At 51.8% G+C, this 25,500-nt stretch overlaps 1 protein-coding gene across 3 annotated transcripts; it reads right to left on the minus strand.

The window, feature by feature from the left end:
* On the minus strand, positions 1-25,021 carry SLC39A14 (solute carrier family 39 member 14). 3 transcript variants are annotated; one of them, XM_029913126.1, is made up of 10 exons: positions 24,746-25,021; positions 15,256-15,349; positions 13,263-13,541; positions 12,361-12,547; positions 6,990-7,159; positions 5,238-5,360; positions 4,001-4,186; positions 3,608-3,815; positions 2,470-2,654; positions 1-1,850 (listed from the first exon to the last, which is right to left on the minus strand). In XM_029913126.1, exons 3-10 carry the CDS (start codon positions 13,524-13,526, stop codon positions 1,704-1,706), a joined length of 1,470 nt encoding a protein of 489 aa, XP_029768986.1. In that variant the 5' UTR covers positions 13,527-13,541; positions 15,256-15,349; positions 24,746-25,021; the 3' UTR covers positions 1-1,703. The 3 variants fall into 3 exon arrangements, with proteins under 3 accessions (XP_029768986.1, XP_026513759.1, XP_029768989.1); XM_026657974.2 differs by lacking the exon at positions 6,990-7,159 and adding an exon at positions 9,700-9,869; XM_029913129.1 differs by lacking the exon at positions 24,746-25,021 and adding an exon at positions 20,425-20,999.
* Positions 25,022-25,500: the final 479 nt, after the last annotated feature.

The raw sequence follows: 25,500 nt of genomic DNA on the forward strand, positions 1-25,500 counted from the left end.
TGGAGGCACAGAAAGGGGGGGGGAGGGGAAGCGACTAGCCCAAGGTCACCCAACAAGCTAGTAGCAGAGGCAGGAACTTCTGTTAGTCAGCAGCCATAAATTCACAACCATGGGAGGCAGAGTCTGGAACCTCATTCCCTGCCCAAGCTGAAGGGACCAAACATTAACAATAAGTCGGTTCACCTAGTGAATCGGAGGAAAGCTAGCCCAGAAGCAGAGCTCTGAAATGCCTTTAACTCCCTTCCCAGCTCCTACTGCTACCCAGAGCTGGGTTCCAGTTCCACAGCCTGTGTTCCTGGGACCCTGTGCCCTGAAGAAACGTACAGTATTTTTAAAAAACCTTGAAACTCAGCAGTGTCAGTGTTTAAAACCAGATGTCCAATTCCAAGTGAACCTGGTCACAGTGTAAGGATCGCTCTCGCAGGAAGGCCTGAGAAACTGGCACCAGGACTTGTGTTCCACACCGCCCTGGTCTGACTGCAGCTGCCATGCTCTTCCCTTGCAATGGTGAGATCCTGCAGCATCTGCGCTTCACGGCTCCGCTCCCTCTGCTCTCAAAGTGTCCCGAGTTAGGATGGAGGGATCTAAGCACTTTTCCTCTTTGTGGAGGGACTCCTGCAAGAGGCAGCGGTGTTTGGCTGTTCTACCTCCTGGAAGCCACCCAGAAGTGTCCATTACAGTAATTCTGACCACCAGATGCAACTGTATAGTTCATTAAACTCCCCCCTCGCCCCCCCCGAAGCCAGTCTGACTGCATGTCAAACACTTCTTCTGCCCTGGTATCTTCAGTGTTGCCCGTGCAGCCAGTGGGAAGAGACAAGAGCAGCAACAGCTGTGACTAGGAGAGCAGGGAAACCAAGGCTGCCTGCCCAGTTCAGTATCCACTACCTGTGCCAGGAAAGGATCATTCCAGCACAGCAGCAGGATACGTTCTTGCTCATCCCTCTCCCTGTGCGACCTTCCCAGACCTCTTCATCTCGCTTTCACACTCCGCCCCTTTCCTCCAGCCCAGCGCACACTGCAGAGATGCTGGCAAGTGAAGCTTTTGGAGGAAAGAGCCGCTCTCGAACAGGTCTCGACTCCATATTTAGGTCCAAAAGGCAGGCATGCTCCCCATGCTAAAGAGAAACACCGGCTACCTGCACAACCGGAGCATTGGAGGCTACAGGTAACGCATGTAAATACTGGGGCTGTCCTGGGACCCACGGCTGTTCCTATGCCTCACATTTCCATTGCCCATGGAGGGATGGAGTACGAGGGATGGACTAGTACAAGCCTCAAGCACAGCATCTGCCTTGGTAAAGTGGCCTCCCGTCCAGCGCCGACACCACATCCATCCCCCATCCGCAGCCACCCGAAGAGGAAGGAAAGAAGTAATGTCCATGGTTGGAGCTCTCCGAAGGGGACGATGCAGCCAGAGAGTCCATTCTCCTGATCCTCTCACACGTCCTTCCCAGGAGTCCCTTTGATGCAAGGAGAGTAGAGGAAGGGACGCTACACTGGATACAGGTCCTTGGGTCACTATAGATCTAGGGCAAGGAGCTTCATCAGCCCCCCTGAAATAAACGATACAAAGTCTATGGGATAGTTTTAAAAAAAATGCCTCTTTTCTGTAGTGCTTTTGCAACGCTGATGTCTCATACAGGTGCCGTCAGTCCGTATGCAGTCCGACGTGGGAAAGCCCAATCAAACCAGGCCCGTCCCTACCCTATCTGGATCTGGCCTGAGAACATGGTGAGCAGCAGCATGATAATGAATCCGGTCAGCAGCCCTGCGTTCTGGATAGCAAAGGCAATCAAGGCACTGCCGTTCCGCTCGTCCTCCTGGCTCACTTCATTCATCTCCGGGAACTGAGAAAAGAATTGGAACGTTTCAGTCGTGGAAATTCTCCACCCTCCAGGCTCCCTGCGAATTTGCACCTGCAGATCCCAGCGCTGTATCCCCCACATCTATTATTAGGCATTAATTTATATAGAGCTGTTCACAATCAAGGCCAAGTGTTCTTGATCTGACCCTGTCCAACCCTGCTAGGCTAAGATCGGATAAATTTACAGCTCAAAGTGGTCTGGCTATAGGCTAGTTACACACCCTCCATTTGGTGGGCACGAGGGAATAACCATCCTTCTGTACGCGATATTGTCACCATTCTCCCCTCCGTACCCAGGGTTGCAGATACTCCTGACTTACACAGGCCAGTCAATACCCCACCTCAAAATCACCCAGAGGCCTCACTGTGAAAAGTCAGGCGGGAATCCTGGTGTACCGCACATGATGTTGCAGAGCGTTGCTGTTAGGCAAGTCCTCTTAACTCCCAGAACTCTGCATCCTCGAAGCTTTGCAGTGCAACAATAATCCTGACCCTGGCTCATCAGTGCTCATTGGGCAGTGGTCACTGCAGGAAAACAACAACCCTGCAATGCTCCGATCCCCTAGCCAGCAGCCCTCCGTTACTGTTGGTTTGGGATTTACCATATCAGCCAACGCAATGTAGAGGAACATCCCACCAGCCAGAGCAAAGATCCAGTTGGCAGAGAAGTGGCTGCCGGCCAGGATCCCAAAGGCCAATCCTAGGTAGCAGCAGCAGGCCGAGATGAAGTTGAAGAAGAGCGCCTGCTGGATTGTCATTCCGGCGTTTAGCAGGATGACGAAGTCACCTGCAAAAGGGAGGAAAATGTAAGGGGAGGAGGAGACAGACAGCTACACATGACCATCTATGGGATGGATTCATCAGCAAACTCCTGTCCAAATGCAGCATCCCACTGGAGAACAGCACTCAGCAATTAGGCCCCCTACTCACTGAGGTGCTTAAGCACGTGCATAACTTGAGGCATGTGAGTACCCCCACTGAAGTCAAAGTCAACGGGACTCTTCAAATGCTTCAATGCTCAACCCTCTTGCTGAATCAAGGCCTTACATAAAATTAATAATAATGCCTTGCTCTTATAGAGCATCTTCATCCATAGACCTCAAAGTGCTTAAAAAAAAAAAAAAGTAGGGTATCATTATCCTGATTTACACCTGGGGAAACAGAAGTAAAAAGAGGGGAAGTGACTGGTCTAAGGTCACATAGCGAGCTGGCAGTAAAGGCAGGAATAGAACCCAGGTCCTCCTAAGCCTCAGAGCAGTGCCCTATCCACTGCACTACACTGCTCAAGAAGCTATCTTGTGTCAAGCCCCATCAAGGCAGTTAACTGCAAGAACAAGGACACCCTCACGCAAAGGAACCAAAACTTTGCTACACTGACGGACTCGCCGATTCACCAGGTGCCCAAGGTCTACATCTACTTCCACGTATAACTCTCGACACTCAAACACAAAACAGATGTTTTACCAGCTGTCTCACCATCTACATTTAATCACAAACACCCCTGGTTTTCAGAACAGATTATACAATGTGATTCAGCAGCATTCCTCCCCTGGTTTCACATACCGCCCTCCACCACACGCACAGTTGGTACATTTTGTTGACGGTTGAAAGAAAATGGTGAAATAGGTTCAAGTTAAACCAGTGCTTTCACGCTTTCCTTAAGGACTTAAGCACATGCTTAAATATTTGGCTGGCTGGGGACCAAACGCAGTTAGGGTGCCCAGCTGAAGAGCCACGTACCCAGCTCGTGGGGGAACTCCTCGCAGAGGATGGCCACGGAGGTGCTGATCCCTTGGAAGACAGACACGGTGAAGGAGGCACCGATGGCCAGGCCGTCGATGAAGTTGTGGAGCCCGTCACTCAGGGTGATCATCCAGGCCAGCGTGCCAATGTCAGAGTATCGCACCCCCTTCAGCCAGTAGCACGCACTTTGGGAAGCCTGCAGGTCCTGCAAGGGAGCACCCAAAGTCACATGTGAACCCCACTGGCTGGGTCACCAACCCACACCATACTGCGGACAACTCCATTTGTCTTACTGCGCTGCCCAGTGTCATGCCCATCTCTGCAGACTAAGCCAACGCCTCCAATCAACAGCTGTAACTGGTAACAATCCCAGGGAAGAGAAGCACTAACCTGGACAGACAGAGAGCCCACAATGACCTTCTCATCCACAGATGGGTTCTTGCACTCTAGCTCACTGGTTCTGTGAGGGATCATATGATCCATGTCCCCATTCTGCAGTTTTTCAGTGACCCCTTCCTCCTGGTCCTTCTTGGAGGGGAGGGTCTCAGGGCTGTAGTGGCTGTGCCCATGATGGTGCTGGAAGGATACAGAGATTTACAGGCTTTAGCCACATGCAGCATGGGTGCATGCAGTCACTTGTACATTTCCGGCTCAAACGCCTGGGGCATGCTGATTATTTTAGCTTGCCCACAAGCTAGAACAGGAAACCTGGCAGAGACAGCGATGCTGAAGCTGACTAAAACCACTAGGAAACTAGAGTCTCTTTGGTTATTAAAACCCAACATTGTGATTGTACATTTTCATAGCATCTTTCATCCCAGAGCACTTCCACCTCTGCTAACCGACTGTACAAACTACACACACGCACAAGTCACTACAGCTACTTCTGGGATGGCATGTGACAGCTTTTGGGGTGGATCAGGAGAAGGAAGAAACATACAGCATCATGCCCAACTGTCTCTTACTTCCCCCTTTTCTGTCAAAAATATCACCCTCCCCTAAATGTAAAAAGGGAACCATTGTTTGTTATACAAAGATCTAAGCCAGGGGTGGCCAACCTGTGACTCCGGAGCCACGTACGGCTCTTCAGAAGTTAATATGCGGCTCCTTGTATACGGACTGGCTCCGGGGCTGGAGCTACAGGCGCCAACTTTCCAACGTGCTGGGGGGTGCTCACTGCTCAACCCCTGGCTCTGCCACAGGCCCTGCCCCCACTCCACCCCTTCCTGCCCCCTCCCAAGCCTGCCATGCCCTCGCTCCTTCCCCCCAAGCCTCCTGCACGCCACGAAACAGCTGATCGGGAGGTGCTGATCGGCGGGGCTGTCGGTGGGCGGGAGGCGCTGGGAGCGGGGTGGTGGGAACTGCTGGGGGGCTGCTGACGTATTACTGTGGCTCTTTGGCAATGTACATTGGTAAATTCTGGCTCCTTTTCAGGCTCAGGTTGGCCACCCCGGATCTAAGCTTTTCTCTTCACACAGTATTTAAGAGTCAGTAAAGCAGGCAGCCTTTCCAGAGTGCACCTGTTTGAAAACTGCATCCGAGTAAGCCCACTGGGAAGCACCTTTCTGGCAGCGATACCATCTGGGAATGCCTAACCCGCTCCCCCATGGGACTAGCTCAACCTCACCTGATCTTTCTGCTTGAGAAGCATCTTCAGGATTTTCTCTGTGAAGAAGAACAAGTAAAAGCCCCCAAAGACCACTGCAGATTTGGAGACATAATAATCCTCCTTAGGGTTGAATCCAAAGGCCTGAAGACAAGGGGCAACAGAGAAAGGTTTGAGAACCATGAACTCCAGCAGCATCCCTTGTCTCCCCTACCCTTGTCTCTAGGAGCTCTCAGTACAGGGACAGCAGAACAGCACTTCAGTTAGTCTTTTCTCCCCCAATGAATGCTTCAGGGAAAGGCTTAGCACACCTAATTGTGCAATACTACTGCATGCTAGAAGGGAATGTCTTCCCGACCCCAGACGTAATCAGCTCATGCCCTGATGCATGAGAACTGTTAGCCCATCTCATTTTTATCTCACAGTGCCACTGCAGATCCTACTCACATTAATCTAAAGTGTCTAATACCTCTATAAATCTCACTCAGCTACTCATCTTGATATCCTGTGGCTGCGAGTTCCACAGGTTAATTATAAAATGCCTTTGCTTTAAATCTATTGGTTTTTAAATTCACTGTCCCTCCTCTCACAAGTCAGGTGTGAATATAAACACAGGCAGGTGGGCCAATCAAATCTCTTGTATTAGCAAGCCCACTCCCAGAAAACATCTTTAGCTGACCTCTCCTTTTGAACACAGAATCAGGAGAAGCAACTGCACCAACAATCACTTATCAGGCACCTGAGTAGGGGTTTTCTGGACAGTAACACTCCACTTTTCTCAGCTTATTCATTTCTTGTGTGCATAGGTGGTGTTTTCGGCAAGTTCTAGCACATGGGCTTGGGGACCCTTTTATCTCAAAACCTAGACTGTCTAAACCACTTCTCACAATGAACTCACCAGTGAGACTATAGCCTGGAGCGTGTCCACTCTCGGCCAGCACGAACACTGAGCCTTATATAAGGGACGCGAGTGGCACCAACAGGCAGCTAAGATTCCCCTCAACATGGAGTCTTCTTTCCACCCCATCTGCTCTCTACCATAAAAGTGACCCAGTCAAGCCTGGCTTTGTTCACACATCAAAGCCACTTTCTTTATATGGCCTGAGAATGGCTAAGGCCTGGTCTACACTTAAAAGTTAGGTTGCCATAGCTCAGGTGTGAGGAAAAAAACAACAACAACCACCTACAGCTATGCTGACCTAATCCCCACGGTGGACGTAGGTAGGCCGATGGACAAATGCTTTTTTTAAAACACAGCAACTATAGCTCAGAGAGATGGTCTTCCTACAGCAATGGAAAAACCCCTTCTCTTGGTGCAGCCTGCTTCTAAGATATGGGGTTATGCCAGCATAGCTATGGAGCCATAGCTGTACCTGTACAGTCTCCGTAGTGTGGATGTACCCTAAGGCTTTGAAGTCCTCTGAGCAGTGTTAGACTATGGCCAGACACCTCATCCTGGCAGGTAAGTAAATACCATCAGGGCCATTGAGCACACAGGCCTGAAAGGTGAGGTGAAAGTGACTTGTCCATGGTCACACAGTCAATGGCAATGCAGCTAGGAGCTTAACACAGTCATACAGCAGAATTTAGCCTTGCTGATGGGCCTTAAATATTTCCAGCACCAGACACAGACCAGGTCTGACCATATCTTTGTCTCCCTGCAACAGTCACTCATGTTTCTCATCAAGTTCCACCGGCTTCTCCTCAAACCAGCACAGACAGACAGACGACACACACACACACACACGACAGGCCCAAAGGCCCTCACCATACCTCGGGGATGAGCTGGAAGAGGGCATTGGAGTAGAGAGTTCCAATCGCCAGAGCTATGAAGTAGAGGAGCAGCCGCTTGTAAAAGGTCTTCTTCATGAAGGGCACCACGCTGGCTCCCACCAGGGAGCAGAGGGAGATGACGGTCACGCAGAGGAAACCGTAACCCCAGACTGCAGCGTGCGTGCCAACCCCACCCCAGTTACACCACAGAGGGCAGGAGAGTCCAGGGAAATCAACACAGGACAGCAAAGAAGTGAATCCACACCAGAGAGAGAGGGAGGGGGGGAAGGGAGGAGAAAAGGGGACATTCATTAGTGATTTCATATCAATCTGGAATTGGTTCAGGGAGGCCAGAAGCAAACCTGGTACGAGATGGCTCCGGAACTCTGACACGCTGGCCCCTTTGGGGAGGGCAGGATCGCGGCTGTAACGCTACAGGGAATGTGAATCAGCGGAGCTGGCCCTGCAGCCCACACTGCAGGATGCAGCTGCTGTGACTAACTGCATCACAGACTGACGAGAGGATGGATTCTCTCCTTGGGGAAGCAGGGGTTTGAGTGAAGGACTGAAATTCCTCACCCTAACAAGGCTCTTACTTTACAATAAACACTCCAAGAATGGAGGTTAGCTTGTGGCAGGTGGAAGTGAAGTGTATTTTGAAGAGAGAAATAAAATCAGGGTTCTACTCCCAAAACAGATTCACTTTCCCGGTGACCTTGTCAGGCTCCCAGTGGGCACATGCCATTCCCAAGGGCATAAGGCCCCTTTAATGGGGGGGGGGGGAAGACGTGTCAGAGTTCCAGCATCTTATGGAGCACTTCAGGTTTACAGCCAGCATCTCGTACACTCCACCCTCATTGCACAGCAGAGCCTATTCACCCTGTGCATGCCTAGTGCACTCATCACTGGAGTATCTGAGCACCAGACAACATCAGAGAGGCCAAGCGCTCTGCCTGGGCTGTACGAGGCCCTTCCAGCCTAATGGATTAACCTGCGTTTACGTTCCATGCCGTGCGAGTTCTCCTGCAACGTGCGTCCCATGGGGGTGGAGTGTACGCCATCATTTTAGTTCCCATCAGATCAGGAAATAAAGAGCAAGAGATCTTTATTACTGATCTGTTTGGTTTTTAAGAGAAAAAAAATACAATAAAGTTACAGTTCTGGAGCTGAAAAATACCTCCCCAAGTCCCACAAACAAGGAGCTCCATCAGACTCTGGTTTAGAGATGTGGTAACAGCCCTTGCCAGCATGGGATATGCAGGAATACTGGGAGTTAGGTTGAGTCCACCAAGCCTGGGAGACCCAACATGAAACGTACTAGCTTTGTTTTAGCTTGCGAGGGGCTGAGAGAAACAAGCACCAAACCTGCTGTCCCCAACTCTCTCTGCTTGCCAGCAGGCGGCTGACTGAAACAGCCAAGAGATCCTGCACTCTGGAGCACTCTGGAGCACTGGCAAGGAAGGGTAATTAACAATTAGATACCCTGTCTTCTTCAGGGCAGTACAATGCGCGCACACATGCTGAATGCAAAGCAGCCCTGGGATCACGGTGGGAGGATGACTCCAGTGAGAAGCTGAGATTTTATTTTAATTCCATGACTTCTAGGCTGAAAGTTTGAGGATCTGAATGGATTTGAAGTCCCTAAGCACCTAGACTCTGCTCAGAAAATCCTGCTGCCAGAAAGCAGGATGCTGGAGGAATGTGTGTGTTTCCAACACCTGATTGTAAAGCACATGGGAATATTTATTTAGCTCCAGAATTGTGCAATTAAAACAAAAATTAGTTTGTAATGTATCTGAGAAACCCATCAGGGCACCAGGAAACCTCACTTTGCATCGATCTTTCCAGGGGCTCTGCCGCCTTTAATCAGCAAGGCCGGGAGCCAGGAGAAAGCTGGGATCCCCGGCAGGAGGGGTTTCTTCAATTCCTTCTGTGCATTTTTACCCTCTGTTCCTTCCTTCCTTCCACACACCCTTCTTATGAGCCCCAGGAACGCCCCTACACCAGGCTCTGCCCATTAGACCAACGCTGACGCAGCACAGCTGCTGCCAACCCAGCACAGGAGTGCCCTGTCCTCTTAAAGCTCCCAGACACTGCCTGATGTACTTGCATATACTTGGTCTATGCTTAGTGTCACTCATCACAGGCAGGCTTTGGGAAGTCTCCCCTTTGGCTACCAAATGCTAACAGGAACACAAAGAGCAAGAGATCTTTATTACTACAATCTGTTCCACGAGAAGAGAGATCTCACTGGAGCTAGGACCACCCATATTTCCAACCACTACAACTGGGGGGAGGAAAGGGGCTGTGTGACCACCCAGCAGGAGTCACATGGGGGAGGGAGCTATCTTCTCCCTCCCTCCAGACTTAGGATCCCTGCCAGCTGCACTGCAACTACAGGATATTGCTGTTCTCAGAGAGGCTGCAGGCAACCCCACAGGAAGGAAGGAGGAAGCAAGCTAGGATGGCACAGGGCTCCCCATGCTGCCTGAACACCAAACGTTAACACTGAAGAGACCATGTGAGGTTTCCTGGTGCTCAGAGGAGCAGGAAGGACCTGGAAAGTCACTGGCAGGAAGCCAGCATGGAAGAGAAGTTTCCCTCAGCCTTGGCAATGGAGAAATGTTTGGCAGGGGCTGGGCTGTAAAGGCCAGCGGGAGAGTCAGCCCCTTGAGAGACAGAGAGAAGGGCAGGGTGTGTTCTACTGCACCTCTGGGATCATCTGGAAGAGCGCATTAGAGAACAGCGTCCCGATGGAGAGCGCGATGAAATAAGTGAGGACCCGTCGGAAAAAGCCCTTGTTGGTGCAGGGCACGATGAAGACTCCAAGGAGGGAGGCCAGGTTAATCAGTGACACACTGAGAAAGCCAAAGCCCCACACTGCGGAACAAGAAGAAATGAGGGTTGGATTACCAAGGCTCTTTGGGGGTGGGGAGGGGCAGACGCCAGCAGCTCTGGATACAGCTGGGCAGGGAAGGCCAGGGGAGTCAGGCCTCACTGAGGAGGGGGCCTTGTTGTGACCGAGAATCACTCCCATCCTCTGTGCTGCTTGGGATACTTTAACGGTGGGACAGTTACAGGACGGGGAGAGGGTGTGGAAATAAACCTGGTTAATGCGTCTCCATGTCTCTGAATTACTTTAAAGGGCACTGGGAGTAATTATGCTCCAGGCCATGCGCTCAGTTGTAGCCCATTAACAGGCTGGAAAAAGTGAGCCAGAGCCAGGAATGCCTGTGAGCAGGGGGGAGAATCGCAGGCATCAGAGATGGTCTAACAAGGAGTTCCTGAGACAATAACTGTGTGTTCCAATAGGGGGCGCTATTGTCCCGGAGGCCTGGGCCACTTTTGATTGTTACAGGTCCCGTGGCACTTTTGGAAAGTTAACCTAGGACTCTATTTTGATAAGCTCCTTTGGGGCAGTGTTTGCACAGCGCCTAGCACAACGGGGTTCATGGCTGGGCTCCGAGGCACTACAACAATACAAACCACCAGCACCCTGGCATCCATGGGAAATTCTAATCTGAGCAACTGCATGCTGCTTCCCTGAACTCTCCCGTAACTGCCGCGTGATGGATGGTGTGCTATTCTTTAGTCTGTCCCACAGCGCTGCTGTGTGGCTATTGAGACAGCTGCCGGGGTCCACTCAGAGGTGGCAGCGGTTTCAGGGGTGTGCAAAATGCAATTCATGTAAACAGTTTGTAATGTGCTTTGGATGAAAGGGGCTATAGAAATCCCTGTTATTTATTAACCTGCAACCAGATCAGATAGTGAAAGATAAAAAACAGGCCCTGCTGAGCTGTATTAACCTGGAACAAGTGTGAGAGAGAATGTGAGTGAGTGCGTGTGGCTGGGGTAGCAGGCACAAACACAGGTAATCAATCACTACTGTCTCACTGATAGACAGCACTGCCTCTGCTATAACTACGGAGCAAGAGAGCGCTGACTGCTCTGGGAACTAAAGTCACATATCCCAGCAGCAAATTCTACACTCTGCATTGTCTATGGTCCAATTACTGCTCGCTCTCTCTGCCCTGCAGTGCCATTGGTAGGGAAGGCGAGGGCGGATTCAACAGGCTGCAAACACTAGTGCCTCCGCGTTTTCCATGGAATCTGCAAGAAAATTACACTGGGGAAAAGCCATCAAGATTCCAAGCTACCCCTGGAAAGTTCACTTTCCAAGGTTGTCACAAGAGAAATGTGTCTCCCCGCCGACCATGAAAAGTCTTTGCAATGACTTAAGGAAAGACAGAAAATCCAGTCTTGCATACGCAAGTGTGGAGGGGTGATTTTACTGGAGTCCCTCTGCTTCCAAACAACTGCCCCAAAGCCATCACTAAGAGGACAGGCTTAATAGCTGTACAGTGCATTCTGACAGCATCTTTCATCTCAAAGCACTGCAATCTCAGGCAAGCCTCCTGGGAGGCGGGTAAGGATTGCCACACAGATTAAAGATGGGAAAACGGAGATGTGGGGGCATTTGATGTGACTTTCTGTAACATAACACTGGGGGATGGCGACTCAGACTACCCTTCCCCTGCACTCTGCCATCTATCATGAATTGGGCTTGCACCTAACAAGCAGCCCCATCACAACTGCCAGCCCAATTCCACATTCAACTCAGAAAGCACCTTCAAAGGGCTACCTGTTGGAAAGCTGTGGTTTAATGTAAAAAAAAGAGACCCCCGCTGCCTAGGATCTCTGTCCCCACAACTCCCCTGTGTAACAAAGGGCCTGTCTATGTGGGGAATTAGTTCACACTGGGCTGACACGCACTAGCTGGTGCGCGGCATGTAAGTTGCACTAACAGCATGCACGTGGGACAGCGGTGCTGTTTCAATTCACATCATTGTGCACATACGGCGGGCGTGGTGCACGCTAAGCGTGTGGCGTTCCAGGTGGGTATCCCATGCTCCTTTGCATCGCCAAGTGCATTCTGGGATTTTTCTTGCTGCACATTGTGGGATGTATAGCGAAGCTAGTGGAATTCTGGGACTTGGGAGTCAAACTCCCAAAAATCCCATGATTCCATTCCCTCCATCCCATGCTTCCTCTCTTTCTGGGCAGGCTAGCGCCGTTTTCTAATTGCTGTCAGCCAAAGACAGAGCTCTGGATGCACTGCACAGCGCCAGTGTGTCGCTCCTGCTGCAGGTCTGAGGCCATGGCTTGCCCTGGCAGGCTGGGAAGGAGAAGGGTTATGAACAGGCGCTATTACATTTAGCCCAGAATACACCCCGTTTCTGCAGTGAGGGCTAGAAAAAGTATCTATGCCCTGCACTCGAGAGGTGCGCTCGGAAAGCTCACACTTCAGCAATGCCTTTAAAGCTAAAGCAGGTCCCGGTCCCCTCTCTGTGCCCCCTGGCTATCCATTCACCTTCCGCCGAGCTGGGCTTCCCCTCCTCCGTCTGCTCATTCTCCTCGTTCTCTAGGTTCTCTGCCGTGCACGCCCGAGACTCCAGCTGCTGCAGGATGGTCGGGCAGAACTCCTGGAACTTGCTCGGGCCAACATGGGACCCTTCGCTCAGGTTGTGGGCGGCAAAGAGCTCGGAGGAGCTGAAACACTGGCATGGGGAAAGAGAGACCTTGAGCATCTCATGGGTGTGCTCTACTGTCTGGCTTGGTAACATGGGCATCCCCGGAGGGCTCCTTGATTGCATCCTCTCCCTCCTCCCCCTGCTAACACCTTCCCCTCCTGGCGCAATGCACACACAGCAGCCGCTCATTGGACTCGGGCCTATCCCATTGCATGTGAGGCCCTAGCTCCCTCTGCAGGTCTAATGGTCCCACAAACCACCTAGCTGCAGGGGCTGTTTTTCTCCCCCTTCCCTGAGAATTCTCTCCACTCAGAGGCAATATCCCATCTCCCACCATCACAGCAGTTCTGCTTGGCCTGTAATGGATTCCTCCACCCACAAGGGCCAGGATTTCCCCCCCACACACACCTTTTGCCCAACTTAACCAGCTGGCTCCCTAGGAGCCGAACACCGAACACAATGCACAGCAGCTGGGACAGCGAGGGGAGCAAGCCAATATAGCAGGGGAAGCAACTGTCTCCAGAGTGGAGCTCAAGCAGATTCCCTGCATGGGTGACACAGGGCCCACGTGAGCCCAAGGAGTATCCCTGCAGAGAACATGGCCCATCTGATCATCCATTCCAGACAAGCTTAGCCAGTGGCCTGGTGACCCCACACTGTGTTTACGAGGGGCGGGGCGGCAGCGGCTCGGGCTGTCCCTCCTGGGGCACTGCAGAGGGGGACACACAGGAATTCACATTACCCGGGAGAGGTTCCTGCGCTGCGGCTCCGATCGGGAGATGTTCTCGTGCCCCACCCCCACATCGAGGCGATTCAGCAGGGCCTTGAGCTGCTGCAGGGTCAGCACGTCGCTCTCGCCGTACCGGCGCAGGAGATCCTGCAGGAAGGAAGCTGCAGTGACGGCGGGCTGCGGCGAGGCGTCCGTGCCACCCCGCACCTGGCAGGAGATGCCCAGGAGGCAGAGCATCACCAGGAGGGGGTGTCGGGGACTCAAACCCAGGATCATGGTGACCAGGCGATCCTGCAAAAGGAGACAGGCGTTGTGGTTAACTTTAGTGTTCCCTGCGGCCCTGAGCACTAAGGGAATCACTCCAGACAGCTCCTTGCAACGGTCTCTGTGTCCAACACCAGCCACTGGCTGCTGGACTGAAAGGGCACAGACAGCCTAGGTGCTAAAGCATGCAGCCAGCACCTCGTTGGGTCAGACCCACTCCAGTGAGCATGCCTGGCTGCACAGGGGCTGGAACTAGGGGTGCTGCTGCACCCCCTGGCTTGAAGTGGTTTCCATTCTATACGGCACCCCCACTATACAAATTGTTCCAGCACCTCGGCCTGGCTGGGTTAGGCCCCGTCCTTCCAGCTGTCCTATCCTTTATTCGACTTCCCCACACAAGATAACATGCACCCAGCGGTGAGGATGACACAGGCCTTCCTACGCCCTGTGAAGGTATGGCAGTGTGCCCTGCAGGGGGCAGCAGATTCCCTTTGCAACTGAACATCACTGAACCCCATGCCACCTGCAGGCGTCCAGCTGTTAGCCTGACAGCCACGCTGCCAGGCGCTCCCTCACCTGCCCAGGGACAGTGATTCAGTCTGGAACAGAACTCCAACACTTGCCATGGTTAGTAGCGAAAGCACCGATCCCTCTGGCAGAGGAAAGGTACCTGGAGTCTTCCCCCCTGGTCTGTACCCAGATCAGGACTCCAGGTCCATGGCAGCTCTACTAAATACCAGCGATTGCACCATGTAGGAATTTCACAGGGCGAAACAGGCAGACACTGCCAGGAAAGGAGCTCTGCCACGTGGCCCGTTCCCGAAGGGTCACAGCTGCAAGGCCTGCCAGGAAAGGCTCTGCTTGCTGAACTGCGGCATGTGAGGAGCTGGAGCGGAGTGGGAGAGAGTGAGAGGCTGCAGGGCTGCTGTCGAGTGACTCCAGGAAGGTTAAGTCAGGTCAACATTTTTTAAGGGAGAAAACCAACATCCACGCAGATGGGCAGGAACGTTAATGGAGGGGTCCGGCATGCCGTGAGGTCAGATGAGGGGGTGGCAGCACACGCAAGCCCCAGGGGACACAGTGCTTCTCACAGCAGCTGGGAGCTCCAGGAGCCGGGAATGGGGTCGATGCGCATTTCAGGTTGCGGATCAGTCTTGGGAGGTAATTTCCAAACTCTCAGGCCTGGCAACGGTGCCACTAGCCACCACTTCAGTCTCTACTGGCCACTGTGCTGGGTTTGTGCCTAGCAGCTTCTCAGCTGCTCATGCAGCCACACAGTGCTCCCTGGCTGGCACCCCTCTCCCCGGGACGGTGATATCCAGCACATACAGAAACATTCACCCCCATGACACGAGGCGGTCAGGATTACCGCCAATGTTTGGCCTGTGGGGAAACTGAGGCAGAGAGAGGCATGACTTGCCCCAAGCCACAGAAGGACTCTCCGTCAGACGCGGGAATTGTCCTTGGGAGGCCAGACAGCGCTGCCTCACTAAAGGGATTCAGAGGTGGAAGAGGACTGTCCATCTCTCCAGCCCAGCAGCACGGACCGAGCCCTGAGTGGGAGACAGGGCCACACTGCCTCACTCACCCCCCACCCCGACAGCAGACCTCGAGAGGCATGGTGTCATGAATGAATGGAGAAGCCCCAGAGCATCCGCTGCCAGAACCACACAGGTATTCGCCTGCTTGGGAGAACCCCAGCCATGCTCACAGCAGCGTTCCCCCGACGCAGGGCACTCACCTTAGTCCGGTCCAGAGACACGCTGGAGTAACCTGGAACAGGCGCCGGCAAGCAGGGCACGCTGAACGCTCACGGGCAGCGGAGCTCAGAGTCCCTGGAAGGGGGAGAGGCAGTGTGAAGGGAGGATGGAGGTTGCAGCGGGAGGACCATAGCGTTACATGCTGCTCTCCTGCTGCCACAACACTCTGCCCAGGGGACGGGACAGTGAGCCAGGAGCTACCGAGGAGCGAAGGGTTTTGTCTACATGCATGGCTAAGGCTGCCTGCTGAAAGGCATTCGTCCCAGACCCATCACACGGCTCTGTGCTTCTGCAACACATGGGATGGGCCAGGTGCAGGCTGTTTCCCCCACCTCTTATCTTCTCGCGCCAGAGCACCGAGGCTGTCAGGCTCTCAGCACACCAGGCCAGCAGAGCCACTGCAGTAATGCAGCGGAGTGTTCCAGGGGACGCTCATGTCTACAGTGCCCTGGGGGAGACAGCCCACGAAACACGCCTCCTCCAAGACTGCAGAGTTCTCCGGAGCACAGCCCGCACGCCAGCAGCCACCACTGCCCTGGCGCAAACATCGCCCCAGTCCCCGCAGTGCCCGGAGGCTGAACACGGCAGCCTCGACATAGCAGCCGGATCAGAGGTTTGGGAAACTTCCCGTGAAGGGGCCAGGCCAAGGAATTGGCAGCTGGCTGCGGCAGCTTTCGCTTCCTTCGGACACCGAGCGCCAGAAGGCCCCCTCCACACAGACCCACAGAGGGTGCAGGGGGAGAATTTGTACCCGCCTACTGCCCCCAGGTCCCAGCTGGGGCTCTGCGTAGACGGACGGGCACCACAGCCAGGGTGTTAGCTGAGTGCAGCGTTCCAGGCCTGAAAGCTGCACCACACCTGGTTTTATTCACCCCTCTCTTTCCTCTGTATCTTCTAAGTTACAACCACTGCTCAAAGCCTTCAGAGATGACGGCTTTAGACCTGGGCCCCTATGACCACACCTCTCCCCATATGGTCAGTTACCCTGATGGCCTATCCAGGGCCTAGAGTGACCCCAGTGCAGGCTTCGCACACTCAAGACAAGGCCCCTGCTCCACGGGCTTCCAGCCTAACTCACACAAATCCCACACCCACATTCAGACAGGAGGCACGCAGACGACAGCACAGCGATCAGCATGTGCAGCTTTGTAGAAACCTGGGTGCTAGGCTGTAGTGAGTCATTCTGAGCTGTCTGGGAGCCCAGGAGAAGCATGCAGCAGCTCGAGGGCCTAAGCAATAAGAGGTGTCCATTATGTTATATTTTAACCATGCTGCTAATTGTAAGTTGAACCATATCCCAGTGTCCTCTTCCCCAGGCAGAGGCATATATGTATTGTGACAAAGTTCCTCCTCTATCTTGATGGGTCCTGCGCTTATTGGCAGATTTTCTTGCCTCAGAGATTCACCATGTGGGTTGGGGAATAGCCCAGAGACCTTCCCCTCTGGAAGAACCCACAGTCCAGGTCAATTGGGAGGAACCCGGGCCCGCCCTCTACTCCGGGTTCCAGCCCAGGGCCCTGTAGACTGCAGCTGTCTATAGTGCCTCCCGTAACAGCTGCATGACAGCTACAACTCCCTGGGCTACTTCCCCATGGCCTCCTCCAAACACCTTCCTTATTCTCACCACAGGACTTTCCTCCTGGTGTCTGGCAACACTTGTGCTCCTCAGTCCTCCAGCAGCACTCCCTCTCACTCTCAGCTCCTTGCGCCTCTTGCTCCCAGCTCCTCACACTCGCACCACAAACTGAAGTGAGCTCCTTTTAAAACCCAGGAGCCCTGATTAGCCTGCCTTAATTGATTCTAGCAGCTTCTTCTTAATTGGCTCCAGGTGTCCTAATTAGCCTGCCTGCCTTAACTGGTTCTAGCAGGTTCCTGATTACTCTAGTGCAGCCCCTTCTCTGGTCACTCAGGGAACAGAAAACTGCTCATCCAGTGACCAGTATATTTGCCCTCTACCAGACTCCTGTACCCCACTGGTCTGGGTCTGTCACAGTATTTATATTTACCTGGCCCTTGACAGATAATCTTTTATATAAAAGAAATCAATAAAACTGTACAGAGCTACAACATTGGGCAGCACCAGATCTGCCACACAATATACCCTGAGGCACAAAGAGGGCGGCCTTACATAAGAACACAGGAATTGCCAGGCTGGATCAAACCTGTGCTCCCATCTAGCCTGGCATCCTGTCTCTGGAACTGGCCAGTACCAGCTGATTCAGAGGATGATGCAAGAACCTTGTAGAAGGCAGTTATGGAATTATCTGCCATCAGAGGATGTTTCCTCCTGACCCCTCATACCTTGAGACAAGCTGAAGCCCTGAAGCATGAGGGTCAAAATCCCTTCCAGGCTCTTATTAAAAAATACCATTATAAATATTACTGACCAATACCAGTGTCCTTTAACTGCCAGGACAGTCACCAGACCATGCACAGGAGCTGATCTAGGACTTCTCCTACCTATTCTAATAAACAGGCTTACAGACTGCCTTACTGTAGGGTAATGTTTCATGTGTCCAGTGAAGTCACCACAGTGCGTTGGGTGAAACAGTGGCCCAGTTAAATGGCAGTGGCAGCACTGTCTTCAGTGGGGCCAGAATTTCACCCGCTGTGCTCTGCATGGCAAATCTCTCCAAGGTAAAGCCACCTGGCACCCATGGGAAGGCTTCAGGTGGCTACTCCAGCTATTTCTGTGCAGCTGGGTTCATGGCCAGCTGGAGTCAGGAAAAAACATTCCTCCCCCCCATTCCCCAGCACGGCAACAGGAGGCGCATTATGGCATCCAGCACAGAACAGATAATTAAGCCTCCATATAAATCCACAAGGCTGAGAAATGGAAGACACTTGCACGGACGGGGCTTCTTGCTGCAGTCCAGGAACGAGGCTACGGCTTGCAATTCCGATAAGCACTGCAGAGTTGGACTGTTTCCATGGGAGGGGAAAGTTGTGTCTCTGGGACACAGGAACATTGACACATTGTGCTGCTGAGACCTTATCAGGGAAAAAACCTTGGGTGCCAGGGAATGTTGGACTCTCTCTCCAGGAAGGTCATCTGCACACTTCAGTATGGTTTACGTTCTTCGCTTAGGCCTTGCCAGATTTCTCCCCAGATCTCAGGCCATACGCTGCTGAAGCAGACTTTGGTACAGGAGTAGCAGCACATCCCCAGCTGGTGCCCAGTATTTTAGCAAGTGGGGTATCTTAGCCACTAAGCCTGAGGAAAAGCTACTTTGAGTCCCTGCTGTGGGCATAGTTATTTTCAGGACTCTGGGCTTCCATAAACTACTTCAACTGCCCAAGAGAAGGATGGTGAAGTGGACAAGACTGGGACTCCAAAGATCTATGTTCAATTCCCAGCTCTGGCACAGATGTCCTGTGTGACCCTGGGAAAGTCACTTAGCCTCTCTGTACATCAGTTCCTCATCTGTAAAACAGGGATAACACCACTCCCCTGCCACACACAGGTGTGGTGAGAATAAGTGCATTAAAGATTGACACACACTGATACTTTGACACAGAGATTACTGCAAGGCGAAGGGGTGTGTAATTCACTATGGGGCCTTGGAGGTGGTTTGTATTCAGCCCAGGCTGGCAGGGATTCAAAGTCGCTCCCTCCTGGCGGCTGTTTAGTGCTCTCTGTGAAATGAGTCTGGGGGCAAAGATCAGAGAGGCCAGGATGGAATAGGCCAGGGGGACTGATCTCCCTTCCCCTTCCCCTCCCCTTGTGGTAGCTGCTCCTGCTGTGGGTGGGATGCAGGTGCAACATGCCCTATGCCTGAAGGGTGTCACACCAGCATTTCATTGACTTAAGACACTGACGTTTGTTGCTCTGCTCTCTCACACACACACACCCCCCCCCCATCTATGACCTAGAGGGGAATTCGGTCTGTGCTCCTGTTCACTAGGCCCACAGCCATATTCAAAACAAACCTTTGCTGACGTGTTACAGACTTTGGTCTCCTCTAGAAGTTAATCTAAGGCGTTTTTGGACCCTACCCAAGCAAATGTTCTGAAAATAAAAGTTTGGCTCATTGGCCAGAGCCATATTTGGACTGGCAAGGCCTCTCCTGACGGGTGTGCTCTGCAAGGAGCGGTTCTCCCAGCCCCTCACATTGACTGGGGCTGGGTGGGAGAAGCAGAGGTTCTGTTGTGGCCAAGTCAAGGCTAATCAAAGCAAACCAAACTCAGGCGCCCAATGGTGTTGTTATGCCACATCCACCGCTTTCTTATTAAAAAGGGATCGACATTCTCACAGTCTCAAGAGCTTACTGCAACTTTGAAATCTTTGTTTTTTAAAAAGCACCAGGAATTCCTTGAGAGGGAATTGGCCGGGGAGGTTTTAGCAAGGGCTTAGGGGGGGATGCTTTGCCGATTTAACCCCTCCCCTCCCAAATCCGGAGAAAGGCAATGCATCTGGAAACAGTGCAGCGCAGATTTCAGGACGTGCCAGGGACACAAACACTTCCGCCAATCCCCCTCAAGACTGCAGGACCCACCCCTTGCTCCCACCCTGTCTCAGAGCTCCTTGCTGCTTTAAAGGACTGGGGACAAGGCCTGGTAAAGGTCTGCAGCACACAGACAGGAGATTGAGGTTAAAAGGTACAGCCCAGCCGGACCACATACTCGTCCTTGGGAGGATGGAGTGTGACACAGCTGCTACCCCTCTGTCTTTTTAGATGGGCTTGGCAGCTAGGTGAGAAGGGAAGAATAGCCTCAGGTTTCTTGTCTCCCCCCCTTCCCAGCACTCAGTTTACCAGCTATTTCCATCCCCCCAACCCATACTAAGCCAGTCACCATAGAACACAGAAATTGTCAGAGCAGATCACATCAATGGTCCAAATGCACAGTGCCATAATGACAAGAGTGCAAAACCCTGCAATAACCTGCCCATAGGAATTTTCTTCTTGATCACCAGCAGTTAGTGGCTGCCTGGTACCCACAGGCGTGAAGACTTTTACCCCTTACACATTTCTATCCTAACTACTGTAACTGCAGATGATATCCTCATTCACAGGGATGTCTAATCCTTAAACACTTCCTCTCTGAGCTGCCCACAATGACACCCAGGTTTGTTTCCCTGAATGGTGACTGTTGGTGAGAACCCCCCCATCAACATGTAGGAGTAACTCAAGTTGTTGCTTCCAGCATACCTGCAGTGAATTTCATTTGATACCATGTTGTTAGGTCCCTCTGACGTTCCTCATAATCCTTTAGTTCTAGCTAACCCGCGAATGTTTGTCTCCACTGCAAATGCAGCCACCTCTCTGTCCAACCCCCTTTTCCAGATAAAATATATTTAAACAGCTCCGGGTCAAATATACAGCCTATTAACCACCTCCTGCCTTGCTTAAAACTGACAACCTAAGTCATCTGCTCAGTAAATACAGTAAGTGCATTATACTGACTGCAGAAGAAATTTTTAACTAACACCACATACACACAAAAACATCTTCCCAGAAGTCTGAGCTGCTGGAATTCATGGAAACTATGAGCATGTCACTAAGATCACACCACTCCCAAATTTCTCTCTGCCAGCTCTGTATCCTGAGGTGCAAGCGTGGAACAAGAATGACTATTCAATTCAGTAAAAGTTACAGCACTGCTCTCACATATGTCAGAGCTTTAGAGTTTAAAAAGATGCCTGCTAAGCAATACATGTGGCTTGGGTCCTGTCTTCAGTGGTAACGGTGGTGTGTTTTTTACCTTAGGATGATTAATACGTGTGGGCTGTCCCAAGGTAAAAACACAACACACACCAAGCACGTAAACAGTCGGGAAACCCCACCCGACCCCACCCACAGCTGACCACTGGAAAAATTTACCTCGCAGTAAAACTAAAGTGCCTGGTCTTCTTTGTGAAAGAACATACCCCATAACCACTGCAGAGTTGAGCACAACAATGCAAGAGCAGCCAGAGAGAGAGACCTGTCATAGTACATTACGAGGGTTTACATGGGGCTGCAATGGCAAAAGAGGATTGGTGACAGGATTCAGTCTCACTCTGAAGTTGGCAGTTCAAAACCAGACCACGCTGTTAGTGTTCAAAACTCATTCCCCTGACACCTGTTCAATGGCCGACCTGGAAAGAGCTGGTGGACTGGTGTCAGTTCCACAAGTCACTGTCACGCCCCTGCTGGCAATCTTGGAAGAGACCAAGGATGGAATGGGCCACGGGGAGCAAGCTCCTCGCTTCCCTAAAGGAAGTTCCTCCTGAATGGAGCTGAACCGCATTGGTAGGGGATGGTGAGCCGCATGTTGTGCCTGCCCTGTGGATAGTTCACTTTCCAGGGATGGCAGCCAGCACATTTCACTAGCACTACAAGAATTACAAAGGGTTAGATCTCCAGGAGCTCAGTCTGAACCTCACTGGCACTGGGGAGCAGGGTGTTTTTTCTTCATTTCTTTTAAAGGTTCAGAAGCTTCTCCAGCTAGCAAAGGCATTCTCAGTTGATCGTATACTGGGCCCACAGATTGGATCTAATCACAAGGAGATTCCCCATCACACCCTCATGGTGCCTCTTGTCCTTTGTCAGCATTTCCTAGATCATGACTACACAACGTGTAGCACTCAGAATGTTGCAAACCCCCAGTCAGAAGAACCCCATGTTGCTTTGCAGCCATTTTTGCTGCACTGGGAGACTGCAGAAGTTTCTTCTAGGGACCCTTTCAGACTGGCAGCAGCATGCCTGGCGTCCCTGGTGCATGCAGGAAACGTGGTCCAGAGCATGCAGGAAAAGTGATGATACAACATGCAGGAAGAGTTCTATAGTGCAGATCCTGCATGTCGCTAGACATCTACTCCCATGCTGCTGAGTGAAAGGTGCTAAAGAAACGCATGGAGGATGTCTTTCAAGATTTATTTCCCTATGCTTGGAGGAATCAATCCCCACCTGTCCCCTATTCACTACTTCATTTTTTTTGGAGCCACCAGTGTCATTTAGAGAAGAGACAGGACAGGATAGCGGGCCTCTCAGGAAGGAAAGGCGATGAAAGCCTGAGAACAGGGGAGACTAACAGTACAGGGCAATAGCCTGGAAAGAAAAGAAGCCGCGAGTCTGGAGCATCCCTTTCTGAACAGAGGAGGGGGAGGAATTTCCAGTGCTCGCTGGAAACAGGAGCAGTCCAGCTGCCCACGTGCAATGATTACAAGAGACACCTCACACTAGTGGAAAACCACCACCTCCCCGCCTCTCTCACACATTCAGAAATCTGCAGCTAGACTGGCTGGCATCCTGCCTGTTCCATCTCATGTTAGAATTCTCCACCCCCACCAGAGATTGACCTCCTGAGGTATCCTCTGTTTGATTCAACACCCATTAGCCTCTCTGTCAGCTCACTGAGCCCTCTGACCAGGAACATTCTTGATACAGGTGTAAAGTCTGCTGGGTTTTCATTCGAAAGGAGATTTGCAGCGTTACTTTTAACCAGAGGGGGTGGCAGGCCTGAGTCCCAATCAGGTCAGATCTAGCCCCCAAGCACCTGTTGATGGCTCAGCCCCAACACCTGGGAAATGACACAGTCAAAAGCAGCAACGTTTGACCTACTTGGAATCGAAGAGAGCAATATTTCGCCCTTGTCTCCCTCCCCACCTTTGGCTCTGCTGCTCTCAAACCCCAGAATGTTTGAATGTCAGGAGGAAACACAGTGAGTAGAGGACTCAAAACCAGGATCCTGTGAATTCGTCATTAACCGCATCTTACAGAGCAGGAAAACGACCTGCCCAAGGGAGACAGTGAGTCAGGAGCAGAGCTAGGGATAGACCCTAGTCCTTAAAGTGTATCTAATTCTTTGAATGTGCAATGGAAATGCGAAGTATTACACATTATTGTGATACTTGAACACAAGCCTGGAAGTAACATGTTAATTTCAGCTAGAGGGAGAACCAACATTTCCCAGGGCAAGAAGACACCCTGATGTGAGAAAGTTATTATTTTCAAGCATTTGTGTTATTTGTTCAAACATAGGCAAATTAGAAAGAGTTAAAAGCATATGGTGTGTTACATCATGCTACCTTCCCCTTTCTGCTCACCAGTAAGGTGCTACCCATCAGCTTGCAATCCTCTGACAAAGATCCTGGGATGTCTCAGCATCGCCCCTCTTCATAACCCACCCAACCCAACCCACGTTCCAGAAACAGCCCCAAGACACTGGCTGTGTCAACATGAACGGCATTTGAAACCTCCAGCAGAGGGGACAAGAGAAGTCATTGCAGCTTTTACTGAAACAAGGTCAAAAGGGCACATTTTCCATATGCCTAACCACTCCCTTCATGCTTTAAGCTCAGGCTTCTCCAGACTATTCAGCCCCTTCAACACTCATGTTTTTAACCCCCTTCTCCTCCCAGAGCGTGGATGGAAAGGGAAGCATCATTGCTGTAGTACCAGCGTTAGCATTCCCCTCTCCTCTCTCACTGCAGGCATGTTTCTCAACCCTCTAAAGCACATTCTCTCCCCACACTTTCGCTCACTGCAACCATAAAGGGGTGCGCAATACGCCACAATCTTACACCACATGCACGACAGGCCAACAGTGCAAGCAGAAACAACTCCACTGACGTCACCAGAATTGTGCCTGCTCACACCAGTACAGCATTTGGCCTTGTAATGGTATCCCCGTTACCACCTACTGGGAATAGGTGTGCCCATCTAAGTGGTTCTTGGCTGTCTAAATCTGGCCTACATGCCTTCTCTTTCAAAACGGACAGTCATACATGGAATGGGATGGTGCGTCTAAGTCTAGTTCCCCATAGGAAAGTGTCCAGACAGCAAAAATCATTGCCACCAGGGGCAATAATTAACCCTCTTGTTGGCAGTCTCCCCACAGAAGGCAAGGACTGAATTGCATACCAGCTGCCCTTTGCCTTGCGTATTGCTTTGCATCTACAGATATCACAGCAATTCACAAACAAGGGAGGAGAGCAGGTTAAAAATCATGTTTAAAGAAAAAAAACCAAACAAACAAGAAGTCCACACTACTAGTAACACACCTGGTGATTAGAACTGATGGGCATTTGAAAGGGAAACTGACCTCACAGCATTTATGCTATTAGTCAGTTTTCTGCATTTCCCCCAGCTCAGCAAGAGATAAGGGAGAAGCCAGTTTCACTTCTATTTCTAACCATTTTCCCCGTTCTCCAGCCTCAGCCCAATGCCACAAGGGCCAAGTGGCAAAGCAGGGAAAGTTGTGACAGGGAAATATTTAAACACAACGGAACGGTCTGAGTGATTAAAGCATTTCTACCAATAGGCTGTGCAGATTCCACCCAGCAGCTCTCAATCCACCTGTGAAGTAACCCTATCTCCTTCTGTGAGACACAGAGAGTAAGTGACTTGCACAAGCCCAAAGAGGGGGTCAATAGTAGGACCAGGATAGAAACCAAGATTTCTGACCCTCCGCCTCCCTCCCAGAGCTGTGAGTAGCACATGTGCTCTATGTGAGGACTGCAGTCTTGGCCAAAAATTGGAGCATTACCTGGAGCTAGGGTACCTCCTGGGATTGTCAAATAAGAAGAGAAGAGCAGCCCCTCCAGTGCAATATCTGGCTTCTAGCAGCATCCAGTCCTCCAGGGGGAATTTATTCCTGGCACCCATTAGGCATAAATGCATACTGTGAACAGCCCACCAGTTTCACTGCTCTCCCCAAGCGTGTCCCTGCCTGTCCTGCAGTGTCCCTTCAGGCAAATGAATGTCCACAAATTACCTCTGCTCCCTACATGCCCCTGCCCAGGCCTTGATATCAGCTGTTCTCCAAGCCCTCTGCCTCTCTTACCCCCTCTCAAAGATGCCACTACCTCTTCCACTCCCAAGGCCCAGCAAAGCCCCCTTCCCCACCCACAACAAAGTCTTTCTTTCCCCCCTCACCTGGCTTCTCTGCACTCCCTCTATCTACTCAGTGCCCTGCCATCTCCTTGGTGCTAAGCTCCCTGTTGTCATACCCCCAGATACCACTGATACTCCACAGCCAGGGTCCTCTCCACTTGCCCCACAGCTCCCACAGGCAGACCACCCACTCACTGCCACCCTGATACTGCCCAAGTCCTAGTGCCCTCAGCACCTGCCCTGGTGTCACTCCGGTGCCCCAGGGACCCAGAGCCAATGCCCATCACAGCAGCTGGGCACTAGCATCCCAACTCTGCTGTACCATCACACCCAGTTCACACATCCCCCCCCTCTGCCAACCCCCAGTTCTCCTGGAGCCTAGACCCTGCAAACTCACCCACAAGTCCT

Source organism: Terrapene carolina, unplaced genomic scaffold (genome assembly GCF_002925995.2).
Source record: "Terrapene carolina triunguis isolate 2854851 unplaced genomic scaffold, T_m_triunguis-2.0 Scaffold53, whole genome shotgun sequence".
NCBI lineage: Eukaryota > Metazoa > Chordata > Testudines > Emydidae > Terrapene > Terrapene triunguis.

Coding starts and splice junctions, on each gene's coding strand:
- SLC39A14 (XM_029913126.1), bottom strand. CDS start 13,526: ATGATCCTGGGTTTGAGTCCCCGACACCCCCTCCTGGTGATGCTCTGC. Junction 12,548..13,262: donor AGCGCAGGAACCTCTCCCGG/GTAATGTGAATT, acceptor TCCCCATGCCAG/TGTTTCAGCTCCTCCGAGCT. Junction 3,816..4,000: donor TGGGCTCTCTGTCTGTCCAG/GTTAGTGCTTCT, acceptor GCTCCCTTGCAG/GACCTGCAGGCTTCCCAAAG.